At 31.5% G+C, this 17,399-nt stretch overlaps 1 protein-coding gene across 7 annotated transcripts in view; it reads left to right on the top strand.

Moving 5' to 3' along the window:
• Window positions 1-17,399, top strand: part of LOC136026467 (calcium-dependent secretion activator-like) — a 198,481-nt gene that overhangs the window by 96,031 nt on the left and 85,051 nt on the right. For all 7 annotated transcript variants that reach the window (XM_065703066.1, XM_065703070.1, XM_065703067.1 and 4 more), the window contains 3 exons: window positions 5,333-5,521; window positions 9,410-9,546; window positions 17,027-17,214. In XM_065703066.1, the coding sequence (XP_065559138.1) occupies window positions 5,333-5,521; window positions 9,410-9,546; window positions 17,027-17,214 (514 nt within the window). The remainder of the gene's footprint in view (window positions 1-5,332; window positions 5,522-9,409; window positions 9,547-17,026; window positions 17,215-17,399) is intronic.

Here is a 17,399-nt window from a genome sequence, read left to right as displayed (position 1 = left end):
TGAAACTATTCTTTAGATACGATTTTTTCTAGTTTACAGCTACCGCTGCAACCATGATAATAACTCGTTATCAAGCTTCCTCAGGTGTCGTCTATTAAGTATCATCAGCCATATTAATATGTTTCAAACGTCCATTGTGGACAAATTATTCGTATTATTGCTAGTAACTGCGATTTAAGGTAATAGACTTAATACCATTGAAAAGCATATATATCTAAGGTAGCCTCTTATTTAAATTGATAGCGTGCAGCGATTTCCACATGTATGATCGAAGACAAGAGGGCACTAGAGCCATTCTCTGCTGATTCAGAAGTTTTCATAATTTTGGAAATGGCATTACAGTCTCCATTACCATCAGGAACACCAGCAACAAAATAAGTGAAGAAGTAAGAGAGTAAGAAAAGAAGCCTAAAAGAAAAATATGTAAAGATGCATAATCCTTTGAATCATCCTGCTTGTGTACAAAGAAGTGCTTTTGTATCCTTGTTTGATAGGCTTATGATTGTTTACTGAAAAGATCACTCTCTTCATGTTGGAGTATGTAAAAAAAAATCCCACTGCAAGAATTATTATCCCATTGAGGTTGTGGAGAAAATTATAGAACTCATATTGGAAAGAGACCAGGCATAAGTGTACTTCGTCGCAAGTCCCATTTTAAAACGATTGAATGATCCACTGCCTAGGTGTACGGTCCAAACATTAGTATATATTTTGACAGCTTCATTAAAGTACTGTCTTTCTTATTTAAAAAAAAAATGACTAAATAATAAGCACAAATAATTTAGGTCAGTTGTAGCAGGGACGAAGCACTATCTAGTTTTAGTTAGGGTTTACAGGACCCCTCTTTCCTAAATTAAAATCCTATAACCACCTCTCTCAAACACAAATCATCATGAGAAAGTTTGTGCGAAGATGAATTGTCAATAGCAAAATCCTTCTATGTCATGTCACAAATATATGGGTTTTTCACAACATAATTCCTTTTATTCTTCTTGACGACACAAATCTAATTTATAGCGAAGAAGGTTTACTGCAATCATTTTGGGAGGATGTAAAAATAGAGAAATATATCCACAAAAATACTGTTTGGGCAAGGAAGAGGTTCTCCTGTGCCTCCTTAGTAACAAACTGGATGAAGCTTAGTCTACCTATAAACCCCAAATAGACCCAAAAATTAAAACCAAGCCAAATCAAACAAACAAAAACCTAATAGGGAATTAGCCGTGTCAAAAGCAGTGGAGAGAAGGCGTTTGAAATTACATGATTGAATGTATTTTGATCTTGTCTTATACAGTTGCTTTTTTTGTTTTTCATGTCCAAGGGTAACATTTTTTTTTCACTGTTGGTTTGATTACGTCTTAAACTTCTCGGTTTTATGTTTATATATGATTTTTCTATGTTGTTTCACTATTTTTCTGTTTCTTGAAAGTGTTTATTGATTTAATTTTGCAACATACTATGATAGTATGTTGCACTGCACCCTTTTGCACTGAAGACGGCAAGTATTTGCCCTTTTCCTGTCATGTTTTCTGTTTGAAAATGTCATTATTTTTTTGTTGTTTTTTTTATTACATTTTATGTGGCATCTGAGTAAGGAGCCTTTTACAGAGAAGCTGCGAAACCTGATACCGTGTCAAGGAATGAACTATTGTATAAATTTGCAATTCATTTTTTTAAAGTTCTTTAAACTGCAAAATACATAATATTATCCTTTCAAATGTCCTTTCTATCCTGTTCTTATTATTATCTTTCCAAATATCAGGTATCTTTAATCCAAAATTAATTAGGAAGGTAAACCGTTAGTCGTGAAGACTGGCTTTGGGGTGTCCTGTAGGCTAATATTAAGCTTACAAGCAAAAATTATATTATACTAATATCATCCTTTTTATTATATTTTCAAATATCATGTATTTAAACTAAAATTAACTAGGCAGATCAACCACTAGTCTTGTAAACACAAATCATATATTAACCATATTAACTTATATTATTAAATATCCACAAGTTATGCCGACTCACTTTTGATCCTGTGGCTTAAAAACGTGGAAAGAAAAATAAATGGTCGGAAGATATCCTTCGAATAGCGTTACAAGTACAGTTGAAAAGTTACTCACCCACACAAAAAACTGTAAGAGAAATAAAAAAACCTATTGATCGATGTGTAATCAATTAATTTTTTTTTACATGATAGATAAATTTTGTAATAACTAGCCAATCACGTGAAATTGCACAACGGGTAGCTGAAGTCAATGTTTCTCCGAAGGATTTTTTTTATTACAATTATTACTATTCTGAACTCAGAGTCCATTTTGTTTCTAATCATCAGAAAAGAGTGTATCCAGTTTTATTTCAAGGTTGAGGGATCAAAATGGAAATTTTCAGGAACAGTTTTATCGAGGGGATCCTAGGCTATTCTTATGGCTGCTTCACGACAGGCTCTTCTTCTAGTTGTATCACATTTGAGTTAAATTTTGTTCACTTTTGGACTGAAAAATTCTTGTACTTTCCAGGAACTGTTGAGTAACGCCTAAATTGTTTATTTTGGAAAAGTCTTTAGGTAGCATCCGACAAATGCTTAAAATCATATCTACAATTACACTGTCTGCCTTGTAGTAGAACAGTGAATCGATTCTCTGCTTGACAATGCAGGAAAGGGGGTTGGATTCCAACTGCCGCAAGGTTGAGCGACAACCCTGTTAAATGTACCTGTAAAAAAGACTGAGCAACTGATACGCCGATTTGATGCCGTGTGAGACATAAATGACATTGGAGCATGCTTACCTTTCTTTAATCCCACTGTTTGTTATCTGAAATTTCTACAATAACCCGTTTTATTCGTTGCAATTTTTAGTTGTAGAAATCAAGCTTACTTTTGAAAACAAAAGAAATTTATATCTTTATTAAATTTCCAATATACTTTTAATTGCCGTACCCAATGGTTCATTTCGAAAAAAAGGGGATAACTCCTAGTGCATCTACTCTTTGCGCAATTATTATATTTGCAATTCACAGCAGGGCTTCTATTAACAAGCTAGAAACGTTCTAAAACACTTTTAATTTACAACAGTCCTTGACAGTTATTTCTATTCATGTTAAAAAATTCATGGAAATATGAGGGAGAAAATCTATTCAGGAATCAGTGTCGAAAGGTTTTGATGACGTCAATGACCTATCTATAGGTAACCAAAGCGCTCTTCGATCAAAGCATTTGGAAAGTAGACTTAATAAATTACGGTTGGTAATATAGAGGACGAAATCGTCTGGTGAAGAAGGGAGTGTCCCCACCGAGAACAGATTTAACCATAAATTTTAAAAAATAAATCAATTTATAAAAATATAATATTTTATATTGAATTCATGTGCCTTTTTGAAAACTTTTCCGCTTTACAATGAAATGGTTTTATGACAGCACCTGTGAAAGGAATAAAAAAAATTTAGTAAACTATCAAATAGAATAATCGTAGCAAGAACTTCATTTCAGGCATTTTGATTCATTCATTTTTTAGTTGGGAAGACATTAACATCTGGGAAAATCATATTTTTGAGACATTCTTGACAAAAAAGTGCAGAATAACAAAATATTTACCAAATTATCAAATTTTGGCTAAATAACAAAAGTTTCTTCAAAACCCCTCTCACAGTACGTCCTTTATTGGGCAATAGGCTTTTCACTAAAATCGATATTTAGTGCGTAGTCTGGTGCTCCTTAGCATCAAAATTGGGGAAAAAGAATAACAGTTTGCTAATGACGGTGCCATAGGTTCAGCAAATTAATAGCCTATAATAGATGTCGTAATAGATGTCATGGGAGGATCTCCCAGTGTCTAAGGTCATATTATCATTGCTAGTTACAGAAAGCTAAGAACACTGAAAATAATAGAGGGGCTTCTAAAATAGTAAATAGTTTATGTACACATAATTAGTGTAAGATAACCATAACAATTAATTTAATATGACGTCACATATTTTAAACTGTATATTAAGTATTAAGTTTTCGAAACTTTTTAAAAACTAGCTCCCGTTTTACTGTATTCACGCCGAATGAATATAATATACTCATTCCAAAAAACATTTCTTTGAACCCTTTAGCTGAACATTTCACCAACGTTTCCTTTTTCAAACTAAAGACGGCCCTCGCAACTCAATATTAAACTAAAAAATAATATTGAAACTTTTGAGTCCAAAAATCTGAGTAGAAACTATTGATAGTTGTAGAAATTATTGATTCGTCACTTAAGGATCATATCTTCCTTAGATTCATCACTTAAGGTTTCATTGAAAAAATATAGCATCAAAGAAGTAAGGAAATGCTATTTCGGGAACCTAAAGAGGGAACGACGGTCCATAGTTATCGAAAATGTAAAACGCTCTTTTAAAGGAACTGTACCGACACATATTTCTCAACTCTTACTAAATTGGAAATTATATCTTTTTCGCATTTGTCTTAATAGTAAATTGTAATAGTAACTCCCCCACCATAAGGAAAATTACATTTTTTGTATGGTTGGCACTAATGTGTATCCGTTGTTTTTAATTATACGTAACGCACTATATATAGCAATTTCCTTTGAAATAGTGCTTAAACATCGTTTTATGATATTTTGAAGTCCCACTATTGGCAATAGAAAAATATTTGAGAAAAAAAAAGGAGGCATCGTCCCAGTGAAAAGTGATTTTTCTTGTCGCTGAAGATGGACAACTGTAATTCGCCTAAATGGAGCTATTTGCTAATGTGTTTCCAATTGTAAAATTTTCATTTCAATCCAACCCCATTCTGTTTATTTTCAGGCTTTTTTTGAAATGTCCACAAATTGGTTTTTACAACAGACTTTTTTCATTAAGATTTAGTTGCCAGACATTTTTTTCTCAGCGTGTTTTCGAACTTTCGGTTGCTATGGGCTAAAGTTTTGACTAGGTTGTCCCTGGAGGGAGGGGGGACATGATTGAGAAGTAGTCCCAAAGATGGTTCACTTTAATTGGGGGTAATAAGAAATATATGAGTAACTAAGAATTTTAGTCAGAAGGTAAGTTCCAGCTTACGTTTTTCAGCTAGAAACAATTACTTACTTGACAAATATGTTCTTCACTTGGTAACAGACTGTGAAGCAACATTATATTTCTCTTGCATCGATTTTTGACATCAAAATAGGTAATTTGTATTGCTCCACCACTATAACCCCCTAGGCTGCGGATCTGTAAAATCCAATGGAGCTTTGGCACCAGATGTCTCGTTTTACCCCCACTCGAAAATTAACTAGACACCTACGAATATCCTTGGTAAGACAGATCTGATTTCTATAATTTACCTTCTAATAAGGGTTCTTTTCTACAGATTTGGATGGTGGAAAATATTTCTTCAATGCTGTTAAAGAAGGTGATAGTGTTCTGTTCTCTGTTGACGACGAAGCAGATTGCCACATGTGGGTTATGGCAATTTACAGGGCTACAGGCCAGTCCCACAAACCTAGTCCTCCCTTGGCACCATCTAACAGAAACTCTACAATTGCGAAAATTCAGGGAGGTAAGGCTTTTCTTTCTTTCGATTAGTTGCTATCTAATATTTAATTTGAAAGTCAACCAATGATAGCAGGATTCCGAGTTAATTTTAGAAACTGAAGGATTGATGCTCAACAATTCTATTGTGCTTAATTTGTTTTTCATTGGAAAAACTTATTCAAATCAACCGAGAAGGTTTTCTTTAATTGAGGAATTTGACAAGGCATACCTTTTTTCTCGTTTTTAAGACAAAGAGAACTATTGTAACAAAGGAATGGTCCAGAAAGGGCTGAGGCCATATTTGATCTCACTCATGCCCAATCACCCTAGCAGGAAATTCTATTTCAAAGGAAGTGTGTCATTAACGTACAAAGTTCTAGAGGTTGGGGGTAGTTTCATACCCCCATCCTGTCTATTTTTATAAATACGACTGTGTGAAAAGGGTTACAAGTTGTCGTTTTAACAACAAAATATCTTAGCTTTTAGAATTATGTTGATTTAAAAAAAAAAAATGAAGTTTATTTTTTAACTGTATGTAAGGAGCGGAACTAAAACTTAAAACGAACATATATTATTCTGTATATGAAAGGGAATGTCCCCTCCTCAATGTCTCACTCTTTACGCTAATTGGCTTTGTCACATCTCTACTTTTTGAAACAATAAAAAGTTCAGCGTAAAGAGCGAGGCGCTGAGGAGGAGACAGCCTTTCATATACGGAATAATTTATGTTTGTTTTAAGTTTTAATGTCGCTCCTTTACTTTCAGTTAAAAAAAAGTTGTTTTTTGAATTTAATTTCTGAACGTTTGTCAACTAATGCAGGTTCGAATTTGGCTCACCGTACATCTAAGACAAAATTTGCCTATTAGTTTCGACAAACTTATTCTGTATATGAAAGGTTTCCCTCTGCTCAATACCTTGCTCTTTACGCTAAAGCTATTAGCACTTTTAAAAAAAGCTTAATATTCTAATTAAACGGCCCCTGTGTTTCAATGGACGCTCTTAAAAAATTAGAACAAACAGTCAAACTTTAGCGTAAAGAGTAAGGTATTAAGGAGAGGGCAATCCTTCATATATGCAATAATTTCTGCTTGTTTTTAAAATAGTACCGGTAAATATGGCTATCACTCTCTGAAATATATCCCTTCCCCTCACGGAAAACTCTTCCGTGTAAATTTAGTCCAACGCAAATTGCACCCCCCCCCCCAAGTTTCCTCCAGACAGTTCCATCTTCGCTGAGTATTCCCCCTTCTCTGTAAAATTGCTTATGGACGATTCAGCCTGAAAGATTTTTCCTAGCATTCTTTCATTTGAATAAGAATTTATTTTCTAATCGGTTCCTCAATCATTCCAGAAATGTCCCCTTCCGTGGAAATTATTTCTTGGAAATTAAAACGCGCGGGAAATGCCCCTAGATAATTCTTCCGGAACATCTCGACATGAGAATTTTGCAAAGAGAATGTAAGACAATTACAAAGAATTTCGTACAGTAATTATGTTAAATACCCCAGTGTAACATTCCCCCTGGAATATTTACCCCCTCCATGAATTTTCCTCGACAAGGGAAATGTAGGACCCCATTATATTTCTATAGGATCCTATAGGAATCAAGCCCAAGCCCCCCCCCCCAAAAAAAAAAATACCTGTTTACTGCAGGTAATTTGGGAGAAAATGGGCATGAGAGGTGGCCCAGTTGCCCTCCAATCTTTTTGGTTACTTTAAAACGAGACTTGAACTTTTAATTTATGTTATAATGAATCCTCTCATCTTCTAGGACAATTATTTCGATACAATCAACCCTGGGTAAAAAAACAACAAACACGCATCCATGATCTGTCTTCTGGTAAAAATAGCAAAATTCCACATTTTTGCAGATACGGGAAACTTCTACAGTATGGTTCTCTGGTACGCTAAATCTGATGGTTTAATTTTCATTAAGATACCTTTAATTTTAGGGGGGTGTTTCCCCCCTTTTTCAAAAATCAGGCAAATTTTCTCAGGCTCGTAACTTGTGATGGGTAGCACTAATTTTGATGAATCTTGTATATTTTGAGTCACCAAAAATACTTAAGTCGTTTGATGTGTCTATTGATGCTAAAATTCTGTTTTTCAAAGTTTCGGTTACTATTGGGCCGAGTCACTCATTACTCACAGTTTTGTTACCACGAACTGTTTGATGAGATAACAGTTAAATAGTGCAAACTTAATGCGAAACAATTAAAATTTTAAGACAGGCTCGACTGTCTCAACAACTCACAACTCTTATTATTGTACAACATTCTAGGAGATGAGGTAGGGCAATAGCCCCATATTTTGGTAAATACGGATGTGTGGAAAAGGTTAAAAACGGTACTTTTAATATAAGTATGGTTTACCCGAGATTTCAGAATTATAGTAAATGACAGTGAAGTAACACAGACCCAACACAAAATAATTAAAACTAACAAAGGCTCGGTTGTACCACAATCTAACTAAGCAATGTGTTGAAGTGTTTAACGGTACGTGGAGCACCCACAAAAAGATATATTGCCCTGTTTCAGGGCATTCATAGTTTGAATCCTTGCTATTTTAGAGTGATATTTATTTTTGGCAAAAAAATCAATGCGTCAGTTTTTTATATAAACGAGACATTACACGGTAAACATCCAACTTCATGGAGAGAGCACCTCAAATTTTTCCCCGTTTTTAGGTGCCACTTTTGGCTGTTGGAGCAACAAAACGGTGTAAAGTGTGAAAACTGACCTATCTTTCCCAATCACCATTTCAAATAATTTTCTTTTTACAGATTTTTTTACAGTATGTTGGTGTGACTAATAGAATGGCTTTCAAGTGTGGCTTCAGCACCGCTATGGGAGGAGGGTTCAGGAGATATTTCATTTGTCAAAATACAAGAAAAGAGATTTTTTAGACCAGTTTTTCTAAATTGTTCTGGGGGAGGAGGCTTCTTCAGGCTGATCTTAAGAGGAAGCGTTTTACCCCGCCTGGTTCAAAAATAACCCTTAAAGATAAAACGTGAAATTTCTACCTTCTCTGTTAATAGTGATGACTCCCGGGTGACTTTTTATCAATTGAAGTATTGTGAATGCAAGATTTTTTGGACTTAACATGCTTATGCAATAATGAGATGTAAAAAAGAACAATTAATGAAAAATATAAGCTGAAACAGTAGTTTTTATTTTTTTATATTTTTTGTTTTTGCCACATAAGATCCTGTTTAATCGACAGTTTTCTCTGGTAAATTAATTAATTATTTATTCGTAATCCACACACCTAAATAAAGTACAAATACGGATATTGACGTAGTTGCAGCATTTTTATGCTACGCCCCTAAATAGGTAGTAACAGTAAGAAAAGACAAACACTAGAGAAATAATGCACAATCATCACAAACGATGATGACGTTATAAACGCGTATAAGCCATAGCTGAGAGTTTGCTCGTCATATCTCTGATTTTGAAATTGCACCGTAAACGCAAAAATTACTTAGAAGAAAGTGCTTAATATCCAGGAAGGAATGTAAAGAAGAACTCTACAAAATCAAAAATAATTTATTTGTATTCTACTAAATGACCATTCCTAAGAATTGGGAAAATATGTGAAGCATAAAGGCCTGAAGGGTCAGAGAAAGTGAAGTGGAATTCAGCCAGAGCACGTTTATCATATTTTCCTTCTTTGCATTGTTTTTTTTTAAACAAATATCGGCAATAATTTGCTAACTTAATCTTGAAAGAATGCTAATAAAGACACCACATCTTTGGGTATGACCAACGAAGGGCATATCTACATAATTTAAATGAAGGGAGTAACAGAAGTACAATTACAGAGGTCAATTATAGCTCAACAGAATAATCTGTGCTATCAAAGTGTTACTCTTTATCTGTCTTTATCATGTTCTTAAATGTGTTTTTTTTTCAGATACTGATCGAGCTAGAAAACACGGGATGGAAGAATTTATATCAGCGGATCCCTGTAAATTTGACCATTCAGTCCTGTTCAAAATTCTACAGACTCTCACCTTGGATTTTAGACTGAATGACCCATATTGTTCAATAGTATGCTCTTATACTTTGCTTTATTGATAGAAAATAACAACAAGTATCCTGAAACTCAGAGGGCAAACTCTCTTCAATGCAGTTAATGCCCACCACCTTAAACAACAAGGGGAATCACTCATTTCCTTCAGTAGCTTATTTGATGGATTGCTTTTTTTCTTCTCTTTTTTTCTTCACTATATATGTGAATTTTAGATGTTAAAAATAACATCTTCATATACATTCTGATCTCACATTTGATTGATTCTACTGCCTGACTCGTGGAGGTCCTTGATTAAATACTAGATTAAAAAAAAATCAACTGAAAGTAGATGCAACATTAATACTTGAAACGAACAGTAATTATTAGGGGCGCTTCGCCCCCCCAAGCCCCCCCCCCCCCCCCGCGCGTAAGTCGTTACACGCCATTGTAGTTCTGTCCCTGTGTCCCACCTGTGAATATAGATATATATATATATATATATATATATATATATATATATATATATATATATATATATATATATATATATATATATATATATATATATATATATATATATATGTTTTCAACTACGTAAAACTTACGAATATACAACATTCTTCTACTGTTTTAAAATTCTTATTTTTTTACTTATTTTATTTATTTATTTAATTTTTTCTTACTGTTTTAAAAATTAGAGTTGAGAGAAAGATTCAAACTTTAGCGTAAAGAGTGGGGCGTTGAGGAGGGACCAGCCCCTTTCATATATGAAGTAATTTCTGTTCGTTTTAAGTTTTAATGTCGCTCCTTACTTTCATTTAAAAAAAACTTTTTTTTTTATTTAATCTATACAGAAATGAAAAAAGGTAGCATAACAAATGAAGGTTAGGTCATTTTGACTTTTGCAAAGATCTTATTAACGCATTAAAAAACTATCCATATTACAGAATTGTTTCCTCCTGGGACTCGTTGTTATTTTTGGTATTGCTTGTCTTCTAGCTGGAGATTTTTTTACCCCTTATTTTCGTTTGGGATTTCATTCGTTGCGATGCTTATTGGTGCATGTATTCTAGCAATAGATATCATTGTGCTTCATTTTCTTGCATTATTACCTCAGACATTTTCTGTGCCTTTTGCCTTTTCTGTTCGAATTCATTCAAAATCATGCAAAATTTTGCATGACGTTATAAGCACCAAAATTGCTTCTTTCTTTACTTCCCCAGCCGTTATATTTTTGCTTTAATTGCGGTGTTACATGAATGTTTCAATGCCTATAATCTCGGAAATAGTACCTAAAGTGCGCATTGGCATAATCATCGTTGTCTCTTTATTTTCAAGTCCTAGGATGGCATATCAGCAATTATTGTTAACTAAGAAATCCTGATGTAAGTTCAATTCCTCATTCCTGTTTATCATTTACAGACGCTAAGATAACAGGTTCCTTATTCCATTGTAATTTCTGAAATATCTAAATTGCGCAATAGCATATTTATCATGTTATTCTTAGTTCTAAGTCCCATTTTCGTTTCACTATTGTTGGAAACCCAATACAGATTTTCCCTTTCTTTACAAAATATGTTAACTATGTTTATTCTGAATATTGTGAATTGAAAGTTGCTTTCTTAACATATTTCCTTGTGTACTGGACTGCTCCTAGACTTACACCAAAAATGTAATCACAGTGACTTAAAACTGCACTCGATAGAAAGCAATTTTTTTCCAAATGTCAGTATTATATTATTGTATTATTACAAAAGCCTTCGCTGACAAAATACTAGTTGGACAGGTATTTTGTTGGCTATTTCAAAATTACAACATCGGTGGGTATGCTGGCTCTCTAGTACTTTGAATTGGCCAGGTTGATAGTTTATGGACAGTAGACTAAATATAAAAATATTAATTTGTCTATAAACAAATAGTCAGTTTTTCTGCTTCTTTTATGTTTTGTTGTTCTTTAGCTTTTGAACACAAATATAATTTGCATTTTTAAAAAAGTAAAAAAAACTTAAGAGTTAGCTTAAATTGATTATTAAAGGCATGCACCAAGTTGATATTTGATTCAAAATTTCATAAGCCATATGAAGTGGCAAAACGAGTAGAAAGATCAAGAGGGTTTGAAGTCCCTCGAAATCACCTTGTAAATCAGATATTAATTAATTGCCTAGTTGTGTCTTTTTTGTTTTGATTAAAGTATAAGCTATAGATGCAGAAAAATGTAATTTAAGGTTTGACTGGCTCTCCTAGTCCTCTTATCTTTCTCATTTGAACGCTCCAAAGCCTGGTTTTGGCATTGGGGTCTTTTAGGAACAAAAACTTTTATTCTTGTTCAATATAGCCTCATTAAGTCTAGCAGCTACTGCTCTCCCCTATCGCCCCAGAATAAATATTTCATCAGCATCATAACTGCTCACTTGATAAATTACGGTTCGAACCCGTTACATTTACTTACCATGACTTTCTTATACTTGTTAAATAATTTTGTTATAAAGAATTATCAATTTATTCCCTGATTTCTGATGAGTCACAAAAATAAACTAAATTTTTATAGATGGTGATGATGTATTTTTTTTATTCTCTATTAACCTTGAACATAGCTCTTTATGGTCATTTATTTCTTGTTTTTAGAAGATTTTTAGGTCCTTAAATTTGGAGGATTTTAAAAATTAAGAATCTGGAATTTATCACTCTTTTGGCTATCCTTTTATACTTTGTTTTAACTACAGTATATAGAGGTTTTACAACCTTTTTTATTATATTTCCTTATCTTGTGGTTTTACTATTTATGACTTTTTTTTCTTCTTTATGCAGACAATCTTCCAGGGATCATTTTATTTGCAACCCCTAAAAATCTGTAAATTATGCCGGCTACAATTATCAAGACTTGCGCATATTTTTCAGCTATATTTTCTCTGCATAATCCTCAAGGGTATCCTTGCTTTCTTACAATTTTGAATTGAATATTCATGTAATTGCTATAAACCTAGTTTTTTTATTTTTATTTTGTTATTTTTTTTCGTTCAATTTGGAAAACTTACTGTATAATTCTCAATAGCATCCTTACTTTCTGATAATGTTTAAATGAATTTCCACATAATTTCTTTACGCCTAGCCATTTATGTCTTTTTCCGTCTTAATTTGAAAGACCTTCTAGAACTTTCACTAGGAAGATGAAGAACTTTCAATTAGAAAAAAGGATGACTTAAGCCAAATGTAGCTAATTAACTCTCATGACTTTCTAAAATTTCTCAGTTAAATTATCGCAAATAATCCTCAGTTTATCCCCCCATTTTCGTAATAGAGTATAGCCACTATCATCTTCTATTTTTTGTCCCTTATGTGATTCATTTAGGTATTTCGGAGAGATTTTGTTAATAAAAAGGCTGCTTTCTAAGAAAACTATGAATGATGCTTTCTCTAGTTAGGTTTCATAGCTGTATTGTATTTTTCATCTTTGCGTAAAGGATCGTCAAGCTAGTGCAACTGCCATCATCTTTTAACGTCGTTTATGTATGAATGTCTTCAGGATTTGTGATATTTGAAAGGTTGTTCGTTAAAAATATAAATTTAAGATTGATCTTGTTGCTCTCTGACTTTCCATTAGTTCTTAATTATGCTCTCACAAATAATTATAAAACTTTTTCTAAGTTTTTTATGACTTCCAATATAAATCCGATAGCAGTTTCCTTCTTTTCTGTTCTTTTCTATGTACCTGCAGCATGTTTTCTTGACATAGCGTGAATTGGAAGATTGCTGCCTTCACAAGTTGTAAATTATGACTACTCCAGTATTTTACATTAGCTTCCTTACATTTGTCAATTAAAATTCTTGTAAACAATTCTAAATTTTTCTTTATTCACTTATGATTGCTAATATAATTTCTACCAACACTTTCAATTTTCCAATTGTGTAGAGTAAGATCCTCCGTCGATCTTTCATTTAGTATGATCCCCTTTTTCTAAAAGCTATCCTTTGTTATGGAAACATGTATTGATTCACTTCATAGATATGTCAGTTATATAAGAACAGACGCTTTCCCAACAAATTTAATTCCTTTCCCATTAATTTCCCCCGCATTTGTTCTGTCTTAATTGAAACATAAGTAAGCTAAAAGACTTGTCTTAGTGATTATTTTTAACCTTTTCGAAGGAATCGTTTTATACTTTTTCAGTTTCCTAGGATAGATCACTTAGTGATTGATAACAGCATCCATTTCATAGAAAGCGTTTATAGCTTTTTCGGTACTAATAGAATTAAAAAGCGGTTTATACCCAATGAGTCTCCATTGCGGTGTCCCTAACTAAATTGAAAATAAAATTTATAATAAATGGTAAAATTTTTTATTAAGATTGCGAATAAATATCGGAGTAATTTATACAAGGCCATATACAGTATTTTTTGACCGGGGGGGGGGGATATTTTTATTCGAGAAGGTACTTACAAAAATAAATAAAAAACGCATCATGTTTTCTTATGTATTTTTCTTAGTTTTTAGCAGTCGGACAAAAATTTCGTGGGAGGGGGGGGGTAAGCTCCCTAGCTCCCCTTGGTATGGCCTTAATATATATATATATATATATATATATATATATATATATATATATATATATATATATATATATATATACTTATAAAGGCCGAATATTTTGATTTCACTCTCAGAAGGGTTTGTCACTGATAAAAAGAAAAAAAAAGAAGATTAGAGAGTTAGCACGAATAAGAAAATAGCATAAATTCATAAAAAGAGGCTATACGACAAAAGGAACCAAAGAAAAGGCGAAAAATGGCTCGAATATAAAGTTTTATACCGATTTTGAAACTTCCATTTCATTTGTTCCTTTGAGCATAGTTTTTGAATGGCTTCCTACCTCTTAGGTTTTTTTTATTCTTTTAGCTCAAGTAAGATTATTTATAAAAAGATTTAAAAAGCAATCTGTCGTTAAATAGTTCGTTTTTACGCTGATATTTGAGGGGGAGAACACATAGAAGCCTGAACCTTTTTTTACAACAATTACTTTTTCTGTTTCTCATTAAACTTTTCAAGTTTATTTATGTTTTTAAACTGTGCTTGGAATGTTATTCAAAGGAATCGGGTAAAAATACTAATCAAATATTGCTAATTTCTTGGATTTTTTAAGCATATTATTATTTTCTAGTTTCTTAGCTTTAATAGAAAGGCAAATGAAAATTCTTTTTTTTCATTAAAATAGTTTCTTTTCAGACGTGAAATATAATTTTCATCTCGGTTTATTTTAACATTGCTTGTATATTCCTGCAATATTAAGTGAAATTCTGTGATTTAAGGTTACAGCGTTAAATTTAAATATACACCTACATTTTTTCAACCTATTTGACCTTTGTTTATTAACCCTTATACAACAGATATCAAATTTTAAAAAAATTAAAACAATTATCTGAAATTAAATTCAAACATAAAATGTTTTGTTATTTAATTGATTTTAAAGAAAAGATCCATGAAAAATAAAGTGTGATTTAGACAAATAAAGATAAACACTGTAAATAAAGATTAGAAAATAAAGACAAAGACTATACATAAAGACTAATAAATAAAGACTTGCGAGATTTTTGCTTATAAAAAATATTTAATTTAAACTGGGACACATTTTGTGATTGAAGAAATTAAATTAAATAGAAATTACAGTGACTAATAAAGTAAAACTTAAAAGGAACTGAGATTACCTCAAATAAGAGCGATTTTTCTGCCACTCAAAAACCTTCAAAGTCCAGATTGTCGCTTGTGCTACTTTCAGTACATCTTAAAAACTAAATAGTTGCTTATAATTTAAATTCTAAATGCTTATATTTAAATTTTTGTTTAGTAAAATGATTTTTATAAAATTTGAAATCAATAGGTTTAAAAATTAAAATATAAGTTTTTAATTAAAATGGTGAAATTAAGGGTCTTTTTAAAATGCCTGGCCTAATTAATTGTCTTAAATTTGTTATGTTGAGAAATTTGTGCCACGAACATGAAGTGTATGCTGAACAAACTGGAATATTGACTGTTGAAATTTGACCTGAAGCATTTTGGTGATAAAAATTATACTGTTTGTTTTTACCATTCCCTAAATAATACTCGGATGATCATGAGTGAAAAAGGCACAACATGCCTATATTTTGAAACTGGAGGCTGAGAAAAGTTTGAGTGGGCACGATCCAAAAGAATTCAATTTCAACGGGTCTTTAAGTCCCACAGATTTTTATATCTTTTATATGACTCTTATTTAAACATTGTCTCTTATCAAAAATATATCTGAGAAACCTTTTTGTTCTATGGGCTATTTGCATAATATTGGACCTTCACGAGTAATGTCTCCTCCAGAGGCTCAATTTTCAGATCTTTTATTTTCTTCTGAAAATCTTGTATTTTTTGAAGATTTCCAGTTTCTACTTTTTTCCAATGGAATATGCTCTCTTTTTGTTTTTTAAATACTGCACATATATACACGTATAAAGTGTTTCTGTTTTCAGTGGCTATTTGTCCTCTTTTCCTTTTAAAGTGGTGCAATCCATTTTTTTTTTCATTTGCTTCACAAAAAAAAACACATAACTAAATTATATGAAAAATCTAAACAAACCACATAAAAGCCACAAGTCTATTGTGTAACTGCATTTGCTAACCAGCTATTAACTCCAAATTAACCAAACCAAAAAACTATAACACTCTATTTTAAAAACTAAAAGAAATAAAATGTAATTAATCAAAAACTCTTTAATGAATGTAAAATGATATGTGGTATATCTCTTAGTTTCTAATATATATATATATATATATATATATATATATATATATATATATATATATATATATATATATATATATATATATATGTATATATATATATATATATATATATATATATATATATATATATGATATATATATATATATATATATATATATATATATATATATATATATATATATATATATATATATATATATATATATATATATATATATATATATATATGTGTGTGCTGATCTATATTAATCACTAATGTAGGAAAACAGTCTTCCTTTTCCCCTTCTGTCTTCCCTTTTTTTTATGTGTTTGTGCTGTTGCATTGGTAATTTCTCTTTTCATTATATATATATATATATACATATATATATATATATATATATATATATATATATATATATATATATATATATATATATATATATATATATATATATATATATATATATATATATATATATATATATATATATATATATATATATATATATATATATATATATATATATATATATATATATATATATATATATATATATATATATATATATATATATATATATATATATATATATATATATATATCAATTAAAGAATGGTTAAGTAGAACAACGATTTAGTTGAAGACTCTAAAACTGTGTTCAGTGGACTTTTCTGCATTGGTGATAAATTTTGTTCAACAATTGTTTTTCTTCCTTAGTCACCGTGGGCTTATTTGAAATAATCTCTACATATCAAGTCATCTCTATTTTAGGGTTGGTTCAGTCCAGGTCAAATGTTTGTTCTTGATGAATATTGTGAGCGATATGGTGTCAGAGGTTGTCATCGTCACCTTTGCTATCTTTGTGACTTGCTAGACCGCATTGAAAGAGGCATGATGGTCGACCCAACACTGTTACACATTAGTTTTGCCTATTGTGCTTCTCATGTCCATGGAAACAAGTATGTAGCTCAAATATAATGTGATCATACTCTGTATTTTTTATAAAGAAAATCCTACTTTTTTTTTAATACTAATTTTCTATCTAATGCTTTTAGAAGTACTTGAGATTTAATTATTTAACTCATCATGTATCTTCTGAGATTTGGATCACGCCACAACCTTATCTGCTGATGTTATGATATTG

The sequence above is a fragment of the Artemia franciscana genome, chromosome 4 (assembly GCF_032884065.1).
Source record: "Artemia franciscana chromosome 4, ASM3288406v1, whole genome shotgun sequence".
In the NCBI taxonomy this organism is placed as follows: Eukaryota; Metazoa; Arthropoda; class Branchiopoda; order Anostraca; family Artemiidae; genus Artemia; species Artemia franciscana.
Note: the sequence above shows the minus strand (reverse complement) of the source record. Positions and strands in the feature narration are given on the sequence as shown.